Raw genomic sequence first — 18,993 nt, forward strand, 5'->3', positions numbered from 1 at the left:
TGCTAACCAACCACAAGGTTCTGGGTTCAGTCCCACTGCGTGGCATCTTGGGCAAGTGTCTTTTGCTATAGCCTCGGGCTGACCAATGCCTTGTGAGTGGTTTTGGTAGACAGAAACTGAAAGAAGCCTGTCGTATATATGTATATATATGTATGTGTGTGCGTTTGTGTGTCTGTGTTTGTCCCCCTAGCATTGCTTGACAAACGATGCTGCTGTGTTTACGTCCCCGTCACTTAGCGGTTTGGCAAAAAAGACCGATAGAATAAGTACTGGGCTTAGAAAGAATAAGTCCTTGGGTCGATTTGCTCGACTAAAGGCGGTGCTCCAGCATGGCCGCAGTCAAATGACTGAAACAAGTAAAAGAGAGTAAAGAGTATGTGTATATGTTTGTGTGTCTGTGATTGTCTCCCTTGACAACCGATGTTGGTGTGTTTATGTCCCCATAACTTAGCAGTTCGGCAGAAGAGACTGATAGAATAAGTACTAGGTTTACAAAGAATAAGTCCTGGGGTCAATTTGTTCGATTAAAAGCATTGCTCCCAGCATGGCCGCAGTCAAATAACAAACAAACAAAAGAACATGCTGACGAAGTAGGCATCTTTATTACAAAAAGAAGGATTTATACGAAATGATTTACTAAAAAAACTTTATCAAAGTGAGAATAAAAATCTACGATAACAAGTTTTTAACTTTATTGTTACCATGTCATGTTCACTTAATTCAGTTTTAAAGGAAGAAATTTCATAACATCAGTCTTTATGGAATAAGTCATATTATATTTTACCCTTCCACATAAATGGCAGAGAATTGAAACTAAAGAATTTTAGTTTGAAACTAAACTAAGCTACACTAAAACATTTTAAGACCAGATCCTTGGCCCCATCCTAAGAGAACTTCTCAATTAGGGATTTTATATCTTTTTGGATTTCTATTGTTTGGAAGGATTTACTGTATCGAAGAAATGGTTTACCGTCAGGTGCTACAAGAAACTTCTCAAAATTCCAAGAGATGTCATTTCGTTTCACCGGAGCCCAGTTAATACTGGAAGGGCTTTTCATAAAACTGGTAGAATCGTCACTTGGGTAAGGTAGTTGGCTTTTCAAGAACTGGAACACAGCATGAGTGTTTTCTCCGTTGACTTCAACTTTCTCCATGATTGTAAAATCGGGCTTGAAACCATTTCCTGGACGGACATTTTGAAGGGACAGCAATATTTCTTCGCCATTTCCATTTTCCTATGAGAAACAAGGAGAATATAAAAAAAAAAACATACAAAGTCGTATTCTTTTATTCTTTTGCTTGCTTCATTCATTCAATTCTGGCCATGCTGGAGCACTGCCTTGAAGAGTTTTACTCAAACAAATTGGCCCCAGGACTCCTTCTTTCGGTCTCTTTTGCTGAACCAACACTGGTTGCTAGGCAGTCATGGGGAAAACAACTACACACACGTTTCTGTCTACCAAATCCACTCACAAGGCTTTGGTTGGCCTGAGGCTATAGTAGAAGACACTTGCCCAAGGTGCCATGTGGTGGGATTGAACCCAGAGCCATGTGGTCGGGAATCAAACTTCTTACTACACAACCTATTTCTTTACTACCCACAAGGGGCTAAACATAGAGGGGACAAACAAGGACAGACAAACGGATTAAGTCGATGACATCGACCCCAGTGCGTAACTGGTACTTTATCGACCCCGAAAGGATGAAAAAAGCGCCAACCGATAATGGCCTTTTGCCAGCCTCGCCTGGCATCTGTGCCGGTAGCACGTAAAAAGCACCCACTGCACTCATGGAGTGGTTGGCATTAGGAAGGGCATCCAGCTGTAGAAACACTGCCAGATCAGACTGGTGCAGCCTTCTGGCTTCCAAGACCCTGGTTGAACTGTCCAACCATGCTAGCGCGGAAAACGGACGTTAAGCGATGATGATGATGAATCCTACAATCACAAATCCAGCACCCTAACCACTAAGCCATGCACCTCTTACATCTATACACACACATACATATACTCACACATATGTGAGTTCAAGTACACATACGTATATAGCTGTCATTTCCTTACTCAATAAAAATTATCTGTTGGTATTGAACCTTTGAAAACATGTAGAACAAGACATCTTTTGGAAATCAAATAAGGGTTAGCAACAGCAAGGGTTTCTTTACAAACCTGAAATCCGAATTGATTACATGGAAATCCCAGAACAACAAGCTTATCAGCAAATTGAGAGACCAGCTTGTTCATCTGCATGTAATCCCGTGTCGTCGTGCCTCATAGTGAGGCTACATTTTCAACCAGGATAACTTTACCCATGAAGCGACTGAAGTCAATATGTTCTCCTTTCAGAGTTTTGGCTGAAAGCTCAAAAAAGCTTTTAGTAATTGTGGTCATTGTTCTATTCTGAAAAAAAAAAAAAAAAAAAAAAAGGTATTTGTAAGATAATAATTAAGGTTTTGGGGCTAGTTTTTTTTGCCCACAAGGGGCTAAACAAGGACAGACAAACGGATTAAGTCGATGACATCAACCCCAGTGCGTAACTGGTACTTGTAATATTTGTATCTCCGAACTATACTCAAGGATTTATGGTAATTGTTTGGTCAATCAATCAACTTAATAAGTTTGTAAAAGTCATTTCATCACCTAAAGCAGACCTGGAATAAAGAGGGCCTGTCATTGATGAGATTGTGAGTGATAAAAGATTTTGATCAATCTGGCTGATTGATTGACTGACTGAACAATTAATCAAACAACTGATTAATTAATTAGTTAATTAACTAATGATAAAATAAAGAAGTGAAATAGAACGAGTGTGTATTTGTGTTAATCCTTTTTAATATAGGCACAAAACCTGAAATTGTTGGGGAGAACACAAGTCGATTATATCAACCCCAGTGTTTTACTGGTACTTATTTTATCGACCTCAAATGGACGAAAGACAAAGTTGACCCTAGTGGAATTTGAACTCAGAACGTAAAGACAGACAAAATACTTATTTCTTTACTACCCACAAGGGGCTAAACACAGAGAGGACAAACAAGGACAGACAAAGGGATTAAGTGGATTACATCGACCCGAGTGTGTAACTGGTACTTGTTTAATCGACCCCGAAAGGATGAAAGGCAAAGTCGACCTTGGCGGAATTTGAACTCAGAACGTAAAGACAGACGAAATACTGCTAAGCATTTCGTCCAGTGTGCTAACGACTCTGCCAGCTCACCTCCTTGTGTGTGTGTGTGTGTGTGTGTGTGTGTGTGTGTGTGTGTGTGTGTGTGTGTGTGTGTGTATTAATGACATGATGAACCTCCTGAGATACAATAAAATGTTTTGATGCCCAAGTTCACATCAAGAATCTTACAGACCATATGCAAAAATTGATGTATTCATTATACTCCTTACAGGTTCAAAAAGAATTGCAAAAGAGAAACCTGTTAATTCCTTGAAGAACAATTGGAAAACTATCAGGAAGATCTAGTTAAAGGTAAAAGAAAAATAACAGAAATCAAAAATTGCAGAACGTGAATAATTGTACAAGACCCTCTTAACGGTTTTGTTACCAAATTTCTGCTGAAGTACACTGGTTTTATTTCAATTAATTTTGAATATACTGCAGAATTTATTAAAATAATTTTGTCATTATTAAGCTGATGTGCCAGTGGTACATAAAAAGCACCCACTACACTCACGGAGTGGTTGGCGTTAGGAAGGGCATCCAGCTGTAGAAATACTGCCAGATCAGACTGGATTTGATTGAGGACTGGTGAACCAGATGGCTGTGCCAGGCTCCAATCTGATCTGGTAGAGTTTCTACAGCTGGATGCCCAATGCAAATTATAAAAAAACAACATGAATTGATGGTGATATACAGAACACACCTGTGCCAGCGACACAAAAGGCACCTAGTACACCTTGTGGAGTGGTTGGCTTTAGGACTGACATCCAGCCATAGAAACCATGCTAAATCAGACTGGAACCTGGTCCAGTTAGAAAAATTAGCAGGAGTGACTGTGTGGTAAGTAGCTTACTTACCAACCACATGGATCCGGGTTCAGTCCCACTGCGTGGCACTTTGGGCAAGTGTCTTCTACTATAGCCTCGGGCTGACCAAAGCCTTGTGAGTGGATTTAGTAGATGGAAACTGAAGGAAGCCAGTCGTGTGGTAAGTAGCTTGTTTACCAACCACATGGTTCCGGGTTCAGTCCCACTGCGTGGCATCTTGGGCAACTGTCTTCTACTATAGCCTCGGGCTGACCAAAGCCTTGTGAGTGGATTTGGTAGATGGAAACTGAAAGAAGCCCGTCGTAAAACAGCTGGTTATGTGGGCTATGGCCTAGTCACCCGTATTGTTAACCAGGTAGTTCACAATGTAGTCATACCCAATGACTGGCGTAGCAGCACCATAGTCAACTGCTACAAGGGTAAGGGCGATGCTCTAGATAGAAATAACTACAGGGGTATTAAACTGTTGGATCAGGTGATGAAGACCACAGAGAGGGTCATAACCCATCTCATTAGGGAGAGAATTTGCTTAGATGAGATGCAGTTCGGTTTTGTGCCAGGTAGAAGCACCACTGATGCTATATTCCTGGTCTGACAACTGCAGGAGAAGTACCTAGCTAACGATAAACCCCTCTACATAGCTTTTGTGGACTTGGAGAAAGCCTTTGACAGGGTTCCCCGATCCCTTATCTGGTGGTCGATGCGGAAACTGTTGATTGATGAATGGCTAATAAGTGCTGTACAGGCTCTATACAGAGAGGCTGTCAGCAAGGTTAGGATTGGCAACGAATATAGTGAAGAATTCCGGGTAGAAGTAGGTGTACATCAGGGCTCAGCCCTCAGTCCCCTTTTATTCATCATAGTCCTCCAGGCAATAACAGAGGAATTCAAAACAGGTTGCCCCTGGGAGCTCCTCTATGCTGATGACCTGGCCCTCATAGCAGAATCACTACCGGAACTAAAAAAGAAATTTCGGATGTGGAAACAAGGGTTAGAATCTAAGGGCCTTAGAGTAAATGTAGCGAAGACCAAAGTTATAGTATACAGAAAGGCGAACTCAGTACACCCCCCATCAGGCAGGTGGCCCTGCTCAAGCTGTAGGAAAGGTGTAGGTAGAAACTCCATAAGATGCACCCAGTGTAAGCTATGGACGCATAAGAGGTGCAGCAACATCAAAGGGAAATTAACTGATAAGATAGCTTTCATGTGCGGCAGATGCACAGGGACAATAGACACCACAGACACTCAAAAAACAGATTCCATCACACTCCAGGGGGATAAACTAGAAGTAGTTGATAGTTTCCGCTACCTGGGTGACCAAGTTAGTAGTGGGGGTGGATGCTCAGAGAGTGTCACCACTAGAATACGAATAGCCTGGGCAAAGTTTAGAAAGCTCCTACCCCTACTGGCAACAAAGGGTCTCTCACTCAGAGTGAAAGGTAGATTGTATGATGCATGTGTGCGAACTGCCATGCTTCACGGCAGTGAAACATGGGCCGTGACTGCAGAGGACATGCATAGACTTGAAAGAAATGAAGCTAGCATGATCCGCTGGATGTGTAATGTCAGTGTGAATGCACGACAGAGTGTAAGCACCCTGAGAGATATGCTAGGCATAAGAAGCATCAGATGCGGTGTGCAAGAGCGACGCTTGTGATGGTATGGTCATGTACTGCGGATGGATGAGGAGAGATGTGTGAAGAAGTGCCACTCCCGAACAGTTGAAGGAATCAGGGGGAGAGGTAGACCCAGGAAGACATGGGATGAGGTAGTCAAGCATGACCTCAGAGCGTTGGGCCTCACTGAGGCAATGGCGAAGGACCGAGACCTCTGGAGATGTGCTGTGACTACTAAGACCCGGGATGCTCCCGGCACCAGTTCCGCATACCCCCTGCCCATCCAAAGTACCTTGGATCCCGGAACATCTCGCTGTGCTTGAGGAGACCTGTCGAGTCAAGTGCATATACATGAACATCGAACCAAATATCAATGGAAACAGTAGTTGTGATACCTGTGCCGGTGACACATAGAAAGCACCATCTGATCGTGGCCGTCGCCAGTGCAGCCTCCACTGGCTTCTGTGCCAGTGACACATAAAAAGCTCCATCCGAACGTGACCGATGCCAACCCCGCCTCGAATGGCTCCTGTGCCGGTGGCACATGAACACCGAACCAAATATCAATGGAAACAGTAGTTGTGATACCTGTGCCGGTGACACATAAAAAGCACCATCCGAACGTGGCCGTCGCCAGTGCAGCCTCCACTGGCTTCTGTGCCGGTGGCACATAAAAAGCACCATCCGAACGTGACCGATGCCAACCCCGCCTCGAATGGGTTCTGTGCCGGTGGCACATAAAAAGCAACATCCGAACGTGGCCGATGCCAGCACTGCCCCGACTGGCTTCTGTGCTGGTAGCACAAAAAAAAAAAAAAAAAAAAAAAAAAAAATCACCAACTGATCGTGGCCGATGCCAGACCCCTCTGGCACCTGTGCAGGTGGCACGTAAAAAGCACCCACTACACTCGCGGAGTGGTTGGCGTTAGGAAGGAAGGGCATCCAGCTGTAGAAACACAGCCAGACCAGACTGGAGCCTGGGGCAGCCCCTGGCTCCCCAGACCCCAGTCGAACCGTCCAACCCGTGCTAGCGCGGAAAGCGGACATTAAACGATGATGATGATGATATATATGTGCGTGTGTATGTTTGTCCCCCTAGCATTGCTTGACAACCGATGCTGGTGTGTTTACGTCGCCGTCACTTAGCGGTTCGGTAAAAGAGACCGATAGAATAAGTCCCGGGGTCAATTTGTTTGACTAAAGGCGGTGCTCCACCATGGCCGCAGTCAAATGACTGAAAAGAGTAAAAGAGTTTGGAACACCTTTACAAAAAATTAAAATATACAACATAGAGATAAACTTACCTAAGAACTGATCCAATGTTCAATTAGAAGATATTGAACTATCGGATTGGTTATCTCTATGTTGTATATATTTAAATTGAATTGTACTTGGGCATAATAATTTTACGGAGATGTACTTGCATAGCAAGTGACTTGATCTGAGATTGTGTGCTGAAACAAAAACAATTGCAGTGTGGAAGGTGTTTATAAGCCATTTAAAAACACACAAAAACCGTTAGATTCACTTCAACATTTAAATTTAATTTGTCAAAGCTTTGAAACAGCGACATGTTCTATGATAAATTTTGTTTGGCCTGAGGTTGTAATAAAAGACACCTGCCCAAGGTGCCATGCAGGAATTTTGCCAGTGAACAGGTTGCGGCTTCAAAGCGATGAAAATATTTTGACAAATTAAATTTAAATGTTGAAGAGAATCTAATGGTTTTTATGTTTTTAAATGTAGAGGGTTTGTTGGACACAGCGTGAGACGACTGTTGTTATCGATAGGCTTAACTCATCGTAAAGTCAATACCACCATGACTGATATCCAATCTACAGTGGAGAAGGCTAGCCACTGGATTTGGTTAAAAAGAGACGATGAGCGATGGCTAGAAGTATATTGAGTTCTTCATAACCAGCTGATCTAGCAAGCGGGGCCTCATATTAGTAAGGGGGGCTGGTGCGCATTGATGCTGTCGAGAGGTAGGCCCCGAAACGGCGCGCATTCTCTCCTGATGACCCCATACACTTGCTAGCTTCCGGTATACGGAGCTTTTAACTGGTAGCACTTGCATGTGCAAGTTGTTTGCAAGACATACAGACTTCCATGCTGCAAAATAATTTTGGCATAGATAGTAATACAGATGGGAATGTTCATATTTTGGGAATTTCTGAATTACATATTAATAAATAGACAAAGAGAAGAATGTAATGTAAACAAACAATCTTATATCTCACATTTACACCAACACTTAATAAGACTGCACCTCACTAGAATTTCCTGTTCAAGTGTCTTTTACAAATAAACTGAACCCCTCAAATGACGTAAGAAGCCAACCTAACCCCATTTCAAGACACTCCTTCCTTTGTGAAAAAGTGAGTGTTTTGAAAAAAATTATATAGGTGCAGGCATGATTGTGTGGTTTAGAAGTTCACTTCCCAACCATGTGGTTTCAGGTTCAGTCCCGCTGTGCAGTAGCTTATGCAAGTGCCTTCACTATAGCCTGTGTGGAACCTTTGGGTAGGTGTCTTCTATTATAACCTTGGGCCAACCAAAGCCTTGTGAGTGGATTTGGCAGACGGAAACTGAAAGAAGCCTGTTGTATATACTCTCTTTACTCTTTTACTTGTTTCAGTCATTTGACTGTGGCCATGCTGGAGCACCGCCTTTAGTTGACCCCAGGACTTATTCTTCGTAAGCCCAGTACTTATTCTATCGGTCTCTTTTGCCGAACCGCTAAGTGACAGGGACGTAAACACACCAGCATTGGTTGTCAAGCGATGTTGGGGGACAAACACAAACATACATGCACACACAAATATACATATGTACGATGGGCTTCTTTCAGTTTCCGTCTACCAAATCCACTCACAAGGTTTTGGTCGGCCCGAGGCTATAGTAGAAGACACTTGCCCAAGGTGCCACGCAGTGGGACTGAACCTGGAACCATGTGGTTGGTTAGCAAGGTACTTACCACACAACCACTCCTGCACCTATATGTTAATAAACAGATAATAAAGATTCATTCTTATATTTGGGAAGTGCCGGTGCCACAGAAAAAGCACCACACATTCGGTAGAGAGAGGGAGTATTTAACAAAGATTTTGTTTCCTATTTTAAAGATATATTTGAAACCTCATTTCTTTTCATGAAATATAAATTAGAGGGTCGGTAATAAACAAGTGAGGGATGAGGACAAATGATTCCAAGTATTATAGAATCAAATGGCTGCCTGCATGGGGCAGAGTTTTCTGACTGGATGCTGCCCTTCCTGACATGACCTCCTCCCCAACTTGTTTCCAAGCAGGGAAATAATATCCTGGTCTATTTGAACAACAAACATTCTGGACATTTTGATATCTACTTTATCAATGGAAAGTGAAAGCACATAGCTTAGTGGTTAGGGCATTCAGTTCACGATTGTTAGGTTGTGAGTTTGATTCTCAGCAGCGCACCATGTCCTTGAGCAACACACTTTATTTCATATTGCTTCAGTCGACTCACTAAACATAAATGAGTAGTACCTGTATTTCAAAGGGCCAGCCCTATTACATTCTCTGTCATGCTGAATCTTCCCGAGAACTATCGTAAATCCTCGAGTATAATCCGCACTTTTTTCTCCAAAATTTAAAGGTCAAAATCCCTAGTGCATACTATATATGAGGTTAAAAATGAAAAATATTTTCTAAGCAATGTCCGAGTCTCTATTTGCTGTCTGGCAATGTTTTTATTTAGACGCATTTTGTGATGTCGGGCGTGAAAATACCTTAAGCTAAGCCTGAAAGCAATGAAGTCATAAAAGAATCATCCATAACTTGCAGTAAGCAACATTTATTAAAATAAAAGTATTCAGAACACAGAATAACATGAAACAAAAATAATTTGCAAACATATTTACATTCCCATATAACAGTTAAGAACATCACTATTATTGTATTACGCATGCGCGGAAGTGTTTGGTCGACTCGGTGCTGCTGGCTTAATTATGCATGACTCAAGTTAGAGAAGGGGTGCATATTATACACAAGGTTTAGGTTTTCCAGAGGTACACCTCCTCTTAAAATCCCCTGCATATTATACTCAAGGGTGGACTATACTTGAGGATTTATGGTATGTTAAGGGTATGTGTGTCTGTGGAGTGATCAGCCACTTGCACGTTAATTTCATGAGCAGGGTGTTCCACTGATTACATCAACTGGAACCCTTGTAACCAATGCTGTGCCAGTTTCAAAGAAAGCATGGAAAAGTAGATGTTAAAATAGTAATGATATATAAATTCTCAAATTAATTAGAACTTTTCTATTTAATTTATTTATTACAAAAAAACAATGGATAATAAGAAAAAAAAATTATTCTTATATTTGGGAAGTGGTGGTGCCATGCTGTGCTGGTGCCACATAAAAAGTACCCAGTTCACTCTAAACTGGTTGGCATTAAGAAGGGCATCAAGCCATGGCAACCATACCAAAACAATGTCACCTGGTGTGGCTCTCTGTCTTGCCAGTTACTGTCAAACTGTCCAACCCATGCCAGCATGAAAAACAGACACTAAATAATGATGATTTCATAATTGATAACACCTACAAACATTCTTACTGATTCTTGCTTTACTCTTTTACTTGTTTCAGTCATTTGACTGCGGCCATGCTGGAGCACCGCCTTTAATCGAGCAACTCGACCCCAGGACTTATTCTTTGTAAGCCCAGTACTTATTCTATCGGTCTCTTTTGCCGAACCGCTAAGTGACGGGGATGTAAACACACCTTGTCTATATTTCATTTGCTTTTTCCAAAACAAGTTTATGTTGTCTCCAAAATATCTTTTTCTACACCAATCTATACTTTTTCAATGGGTTGGAATTTAAAAAAAAATTTTGTTTCCAAATAATATTTTTACTGATAAATCTCCATAGTAGATTAAGGTGGCAAGCTGGCAGAATCGTTAGCAGCCGGGCGAAAATGCGTAGCCGTATTTCGTCTGCCGTTACGTACCGAGTTCAAAGTTTGCCGAGGTCGACTTTGCCTTTCATCCATTCGGGGTCGATAAATTAAGTACCAGTTACACACTGGAGTCGATGTAATCAACTTAATCTGTTTGTCTGTCCTTGTTTGTCCTCTCTATGTTTAGCCCCTTGTGGGTAGTAAAGAAATAGGTATTTCGTCTGCTGCTACGTTCTGAGTTCAAATTCCGCCAAGATCGACTTTGCCTTTCATCCTTTCAGGATTGATAAATTAAGTACCAGTTATGCACTGGGGTCGATATAATCGACTCAATCCGTCTGTCTGTCCTTGTTTGTCCCCTCTGTGTTTAGCCCCTTGTGGGTAGTAAAGAAATAGGGATTTCGTCTGCCGCTACGTCCTGAGTTCAAATTCCGCCGAGGTCGACTTTGCCTTTCATCCTTTCGGGGTCAATAAATTAAGTACCAGTTACGCACTGGGGTCGATGTAATCAACTTAATCCGTTTGTCTGTCCTTGTTTGTCCCCTCTATTGTGGGCAATAAAGAAATAAGAAAGCATGTAAGCTCATGATAGTTTTGTTTATTTAAGCCTTGGGGGGAGGGTAGTGAAATATAGACAAGTAACAACTGCTGTGTTTATAAGCTTTATTAATTATAACTGGCTATAAATGCAGCTCTAGTTTTGAGGTAAGAAGTTTGCTGCCAGTTACGTGGCCATGCTATGCCTTCTGATACTGTTCTCAAGGATCAAACAATAACTGGCACTATCTTCACCTTCTTCATTTTCCATAGTCGGGCTGGGTTGTATCTATCTGTCTATCTTTTTGCCTTCCTTCTTGACTACTCATGGGTCAAAGGAGCATGCAGTGTCAACTATGTAGCACATGTGGTGCACCTTGTCCACCACTGCTAAGTGTGGTCTGTTATGCTCTAGCATCTCATCTATTTGGATTGGGAAAATCCCAGAGGATTTTGTTAGTCTCCGACTCTGCCACACTTTGCAGTTTGTGCTTATACCATGTCTTGCCTCTCTCTAGCTCCAACTTTTTGCACAGTTTCCAGTGTAGCACTTTCACTGCCCGGTCATGTTGCCACAACTTGGGGGACATAAACAAACCAACATCAGCTATCAAGCAGTGGAGGTGGGCAGGCAAACACAAACACCCATCATCATCATTATCACCACTTAATGTCTGATTTCCATGCTGGCAAGAATTGGACGGTTTGATCGGAACTGGTAAGCTGGAGAGCTACCCCATGTTCCAGTTTGATTTGGCATGGTTTCTACAGCTGGATGCTCTTCCTTACTCCAACGACTCTAAGAGTGTAACAGGAACTCTTTAGGTGCCATTTATATGACACCAGCAACAGCCACGACTACAATTTCACTTGGCTTGATGAGTCTTGTGGGATGACATCAGCAGCTGGGGAGCTGACCGGAACTTGGGGCTGACCGGAAGGGATAGCGGTGATGCACGTGCAGGATTCTGTCCTTTCGAGTCAGGTTGCTGAGCGGGTAAGATGGGTCATCACGTTGTTAAGGTTGGGGGAAGCAGCTGCTATCTCTAGCGTTCGGGTCGGGCTGTGTTGAAGGGTCTCCATCTGAGCGAAGAGAAGGTAGGTGCCTTTATTTCGAATCTCTTGCATACACCACAAGTCTTCTACTCAAGCACAGCATATTGCCAAAGGTCTCGGTTTTTGTTTTTTGTTTGATCCAACTCGAGCCATGCCTGGCTCATAAGGGCCGGTTTCCTTGGCGTATAGGTTCCCCACCTGGACGGGACGCCGGTCCGTCGCAGGTGAGCTGCAAGATGCAGGAGGAAAGAGTGAGAGAAAGTCGTGGCGAAAGAGTCAGCAGAAGTTTGCCATTACCTTCTGCCGGAGCCGCGTGGAGCTTAGGTGTTTCGCTCATAAACACACACATCATCCGGTCTGAGATTTGAACCCGCAATCCCTCAACCATGAGTCCGCTGCTCTAACCACTAGGCCATGTTCCTTCTCAAGCCACGCCTGGCTCTTAAGGGCTGGTTTCCCGGTTTCCTTGGCATATAGGTTCCCCACCTGGACGGGACACCGGTCCGTCGCAGGTGAGCTGCAAGATGCAGGAGGAAAGAGTGAGAGAAAGTTGTGGCGAAAGAGTCAGCAGAAGTTCACCTTTACCTTCTGCTGGAGCCGTGTAGAGCTTAGGTGGTTTCGCTCATAACACACACATATCTGTTTCTTTATTACCCACAAGGGAAAGTCGACCTTGGCGGAATTTGAACACAGAAAGTAGCGGCAGACGAAATACCTATTTCTTTATTACCCACAAGGGGCTAAACACAGAGGGGATAAACAAGGACAGACAAACGGATTAAGTCGATTACATCGATCCCAGTGCGTAACTGGTACTTAATTTATCGACCCCGAAAGGATGAAAGGGAAAGTCGACCTTGGCGGAATTTGAACACAGAACGTAACGGCAGACGAAATACGACTATGCATTTCGCCCAGCGTGCTAATGTTTCTGCCAGCTCGTCCGGTCTGAGATTCGAACCCGCAATCCCTCAACCGCAAGTCCACTGCTCTAACCACTAGGCCATGTGCCTCCACAAGGTCTCGGTCATTTTTCATCACCTCCATGAGGCCCAGCATTTAAAGATCAGCCACGACGACGATTTCACTACACACACAACAAGTTTCTTTTTTCTTTCAGGTCTCACCTACTAAATTCACTCATAAAAGCTTTGGCTGGCCCAAGGCTATGGCGGAAAAAACTTGACCAAGGTGCCGTGCAGTGGGACCAAACCAAAGATCACACGGTTGCGAAGTAAGCTTTTCAACCACACAGCCACGCTAAAAAAAAATATAGTACTCCTGCCAACGACTTCGGTTTCCTATTAACTTTCTTAAAATCTTTAAAACATGTTTTTGTAACAATCTTTCAAAAAGTACATTTTAGGTGTGTAGATAACAATTATGTCAAAGTTGCAAGAAAAGAATGGCGATCTTTCGTCTCTAGTAGACCTTTCCGTCGATTTCCGTAAAAAAATTTTTTTTTTTACATATGGGCTTGCGGGAACTTTTGAAGTAATATACATACATATACACATACACTGAGTAAAAAATTTCAGTTATCTCTTTCTTTCACACATTACTCTGTCTCTTCACACACACTAACAGAAGCACTTCACTTACACAACATACTGTCTGTCTCCCACACCCCATCAAACACACACACACACACGTACATCAATGCGTCCCATGCACGGTAACTTCAAAAGAACTTCCCTCGTCATACAATCGCTTTCTCTTAGTCTCTTTCGCTCTCATTACTTCAAAAATTCCCGCAAGCCCATATGTAAAAAAATAAAAGTTTTTTACGGAAATCGACGGAAAGGTCTACTAGAGAAGAAAGATCGCCAAAAGAATTTCTTTGGATGGGCTTCGGATAATTCTCTCCTCACTCTCCCGGCATGCATTACTTTCTTTAAAAAAATGCTTTTTCATGAAATTTTCCAGAGAGCTAAGTTTTCGACGGTGTAGATTACGATTATTATTGTTATTTTTTGTTTGTTTGTTTGTTACAAATAATATCTGGATAATCGTAATCTACGCCCTCGAAAAAGTATCTTCGGAAAATTTCATTAAAAAAAAACGTATTTTAAAAACGTTGAAGAAAGTCGATGGTGGGACAGGACATACCCGTTTCCCCCACCCCCAATTAAAAAGAATTTTTTTTTTTTACAAATTTTATCACTTTTATCTGTATCATTTAAAATGCACCTATGGAAACTATCATTAGAATATATCATTAGGTATATTTTTCTTACAAAGTTGTGGGTGGAAACAAAAGTGGAGAAGGGGCCCAATTCTGTAGTTATGCCACAAAAGAGCACAGCGCATGTATATAATATATAATACAAAACCACATTAAAATACAAATCCTGAACAATAGTGCCTAGTTACGATTCTACCGTAATATGTTCTTACAAAAGAAAAACCGAAGCGGGGAGGGTGGAAAAAAGAAAAAGGAGAGAAAAAAAAGAGAAGAAAGGTTTTTTTTCATTTTCTATGTGGTTCAGTAATTTAGCTGTGTTTGTGAAGTATTTCGAACAAAACCGATTACACGGGATTATAGTATTTATAACACTGCTTAACACATAAAGCGTGACGGGCCACGATCGTGGCCGTTCAGACACATGTCGATAGGCTACGATCGTGGCCAAGATAGATGCATTTATGAGCATTTGTTGGGGTCTAATGTGACTCAAATGCTCCGATACCCACCAGAAAGCAAGAGGACTAATATTTTAACTGACTTTTCAGATGATGTAAAACTTGCCACCATTATATACTAAGAAGATATTTTAAACTATTTTTTTTTGTGTGTGTGTGCATGGAGGTCTCATTTTCATAAAATGTGCTTAGCAGTCCATGCTATGTAAGTGCAACCCCCCAGCGCCTATGGGTTAAAGTAAATCAAGTTCAAAGTGTCAAAAGAAGATACTTTAGGAGAAAATTCTACAATATATTTTAGAACACGCAGAAAGCTTTTCGAAATTATGGTAACAAATTGGGCGAAGGTAAAGAATACGCACACCACCCGTTTTCGGCGTGACCCTAACCGTAAACTTGACTCTAACCGCCGAAAACGGGTGGTGTACGAATTCTTTACCTCCACCACAAGTTGTGTGTTGTAGGGGGGGGGGGGAATTTCGGTAAATTTCCTTTAATCGAAGGCACTTCAAAATCATATGTTTGATAAATGTATACATGCGAGTAAGTAAAAAGAAAAGCAACGGCCCTCTAAAATTTATATGAAGTACAGTTCACATTCTTTTAAAGATTTTTAAGATTTTCACCTCACATATTTCGTTCAGAAGAAATGAAAAATGTAAGTAATTGCTAGGAAGTAGGGTCCGACTACTTGAAAGGGTACTGTTTATGGTACCCTATAATTACATTTTATCAGGGAGATATATAGCACCGAACGTCTTCGACACTGCTTAATGGTCATTGCTTTGTTTATCAATAGATAATAAACAAGACAATTAAAAACGTAATCTATGATATAATAAGGTAATTTATGTAATTTTAAGTCCCGAAAACACACACATACCTTCCGAAGACGAAAAACGTGCGAGAGCTTTTCAGTTCCACCACTTCTCGGTGCCTTTACCATAAACTGGACTGACTGGCTCTACTGCAGCCAACTGTCGAATTGTTTGAGTTAACCTCTTATATAGTTGTTAAACTAACACAAACGCGATAAAATTCCGAAATATCTATGTATATTTGTTTACATGGCAAACATAGTGTGCGTATTTTAAATAATCTAATCTTTAGATGTAGGTTAATTTTGTAAACTGTAAAATCTCACGTAGGCATAATTTCGGTCACGTACGGAGAAAATGAAAGCTAAGTCTAAAAATGTTTCTGTGGGAGTAAATTCATTTTAAAGTTTAACAGAAAGTAAACTTGCCAATTTGCTGAAGAATAAATAAATACGTAAAAATGTCAGAAAAACACACATTATTTTCAAACTTTATATTTCAATATACTTCTATCTTTTTGCGGAGATGTACTTGCATAGCAAGTCATTTGATCTGAGATCGTGTGCTGAAACGAAAACAATTGCAGCGTGGAAGGTGTTTGTAAGTGAATCGAACGGCTTTTGTGTGTTTCTTAAATGGCTTACAAACACCTTCCACACTGCAATTGTTGTCTATCTTTTTGATATCGATAAAATTAATGCTGTTTGTGTACTAGGCCTTTGTGCCTAGTAGGAAGGATGTAACCTTTGGACTGGAGATGTCTCGAATATTTGCAACAGCGTGGTGTTCCCTATTGGTTCTCATTGATTAAATGAAGGTATTAAACCAGTAACAGGATCTATGGTTTAATAGTAAGGACTACTTCTTCGAAAAGAAAAAAAGAAAAAGAACATTTTTTTCTATAGTTCCCGTCTACAAAATTTCACTTACGAGGTTTTGATTGCTAAAGATACTGTATATTGCAATCTGACTGAAAGACCCGGCGCGGATCTTTTCTGGTTTGGTCGCCAGCATTTCAAAAATTGAAATTTATCGAAAATTTTAATATTTGGCACATTAAGGTAGTTTTCCAAGCTGAATTACTGGAGTTATTTCACTTTTTCCAGAAAAATGTTTTTAAAAAGTTATAGAGGTTTAAAGTGTGATTAATCATTTTCACATAAAAATCATTTTTCATCTTGTGCGTGACTGTACGTTTTGCCGTCCAATATCCTGAAAATAGCACATATTGTCAATATTTATATTCTACACGCGGAAAACGAGTGAACAACACGTCTTTTGTAGTTTTAAGCATTTAATATGCATTTAATGCAATAGCAGCAACTTTTAAGATTTATCCAAAAACCGTTATTTAGCTGTTAATTTTTAGCACAAACTTGAATTGGATGACGAAGCAAGTCCTCTGCACATAGATGTTATAATCAACAGCTGTGCAATGGCTCATCCCGAGTTCTTCAACACAAAACCGCACTGAAGTCAATTCCCTAACCAATGAGTAAAGGAAATGGAATCTTTTCGGTTTGACCGGCAGTTTTTTAAAAATAATTTCCACGTAACTAAACACTTTTAAACTTCGTATACTGGTAGAATGTGTTTATAAAACATCTTTTTCTCTTGGCTTTATTGAGAAAATTCTATAGTTTGTAAGATATTTGTTGTTTTTGTTTCTTCAATTTCAACCAACCAATGACGTCTATTGAGGTGAACACATTCTGTGCCGTATGAATATGTCCCTCGTTTAAGAAACAGATTAGGTTTATTTACATTCGTGAAGAAAAAAAAGATACCCTTCCCGCCACTCCTAACCCTAACCCTAAAACAGATTGAAATGCAATAGATCGATACTAGGGTCATAATTATGGGTGACAATTTCATATGACACCGCTAGAAAAAACTGCCGTTCAAACCGAAAAGATCCTCATTTTCTTTTTGGGCCTTATAATGTAACACATTCACCGATAAAATTTCCACTTATTTCATATTTTTATTTTCCTAAATTTTTCGTTGCGTCTTGCAACATTTTCAATAGGCTTGACTCTCATATTTCAGTATTAAGCATCTCAACATGTATGTATGGATTTCTACATGTAAATGAGGGAAAAGGGATGGTTATAGATGGGTACTCCTAAGCAGAATCTGGGTGTTGTCTCCCCATTCGGATTTACGGTTGAGGGTGGGTTTGTATTCTTGTCTACAGACAGCTTCAGTGACTTGTCTCAGCATTGCATCAGTGGGATGTGTAGATAAGATGTCTAACCCAAGTCGTCCGAAGGAGCCATTGTGGCAGTCTACAGCTTGCTGATAGAAGATATAGTTTGTTTTATATTTCTTTATTGCCCACAAGGGGCTAAACACAGAGGGGACAAACAAGGACAAAGGGATTAAGTCAATTACATCGACCCCAGTGTGTAACTGGTACTTTATTTATCGACCCCGAAAGGATGAAAGGCAAAGTCGACTTCGGCGGATTTTGAACTCTGAACGTAGCGGCAGACGAAATACCTATTTCTTTACTACCCACAAGGGGCTAAACACAGAATGGACAAACAAGGTCAGACAAACGGATTAAGTCGATTATATCGATACCCAGTGCGTAACTGATACTTAATTTATCGACCCCGAAAGGATGAAAGGCAAAGTCGACCTCGGCGGAATTTGAACTCAGAACGTAACGACAGACGAAATACCTATTTCTTTACTACCCACAAGGGGCTAAACACAGAATGGACAAACAAGGTCAGACCAAGGGATTAAGTCGATTATATCGACCCCAGTGCGTAACTGGTACTTAATTTATCGACCCCGAAAGGATGAAAGGCAAAGTCGACCTCGGCGGAATTTGAACTCAGAACATAACGACAGACGAAATACCGCTAAGCATTTTCGCCCGGCGCGCTAAAGTGTCTGCCAGCTCGTCGTTTTTTTCTCAATGTAGTTGTCCAGGTGTTCTTTGAACCTATCATTGATGCTCCTTTAAGTCTCGCCAATATATGACCCTGGGATAGTCGCGCAAGCTCCTTCTTGGCACTTAATCAGGAGGTCTTCAGTATTATCACATATATCTGCAGATATCTCTATTAAGGGTCGTAGGAATTGTGAAAGAAAATATTATATTTTGTGGTCGTTAGCATTGTTGGCACCACAAACAGGTAGGGTAGGTGGCCCAAGTACATGATCTGTGTAGCTCTTATGATCTTTTCGCAGGCCATATATCAGGTCATTCCATAAGTTCTGTCCGATTTTACCTTCTTTAAAATTGAATGAAATTTAATAGTATTTTAGAATGTCTAATGGAATGAAAACTTATTTTTATGCATTTGTAACGGGAGAAATTGATTTGTAAACGATATTATGAAATGTCGGAGTCAGCAGTTGTAACGATAAA

The 18,993-nt window shown here is 41.2% G+C and overlaps 1 protein-coding gene across 1 annotated transcript; it reads right to left on the minus strand.

Moving 5' to 3' along the window:
• Nucleotides 1-580: 580 nt before the first annotated feature.
• On the minus strand, nucleotides 581-15,839 carry LOC115217068 (glutathione peroxidase 2-like). The gene is made up of 3 exons (XM_029786654.2): nucleotides 15,674-15,839; nucleotides 2,169-2,399; nucleotides 581-1,235 (listed from the first exon to the last, which is right to left on the minus strand). The coding sequence occupies exons 1-3, from the start codon at nucleotides 15,734-15,736 to the stop codon at nucleotides 885-887; spliced, it is 645 nt and encodes a 214-aa protein (XP_029642514.1). The 5' UTR covers nucleotides 15,737-15,839; the 3' UTR covers nucleotides 581-884.
• Nucleotides 15,840-18,993: the final 3,154 nt, after the last annotated feature.

This window comes from Octopus sinensis, linkage group LG11 (assembly GCF_006345805.1).
Source record: "Octopus sinensis linkage group LG11, ASM634580v1, whole genome shotgun sequence".
NCBI lineage: Eukaryota > Metazoa > Mollusca > Cephalopoda > Octopoda > Octopodidae > Octopus > Octopus sinensis.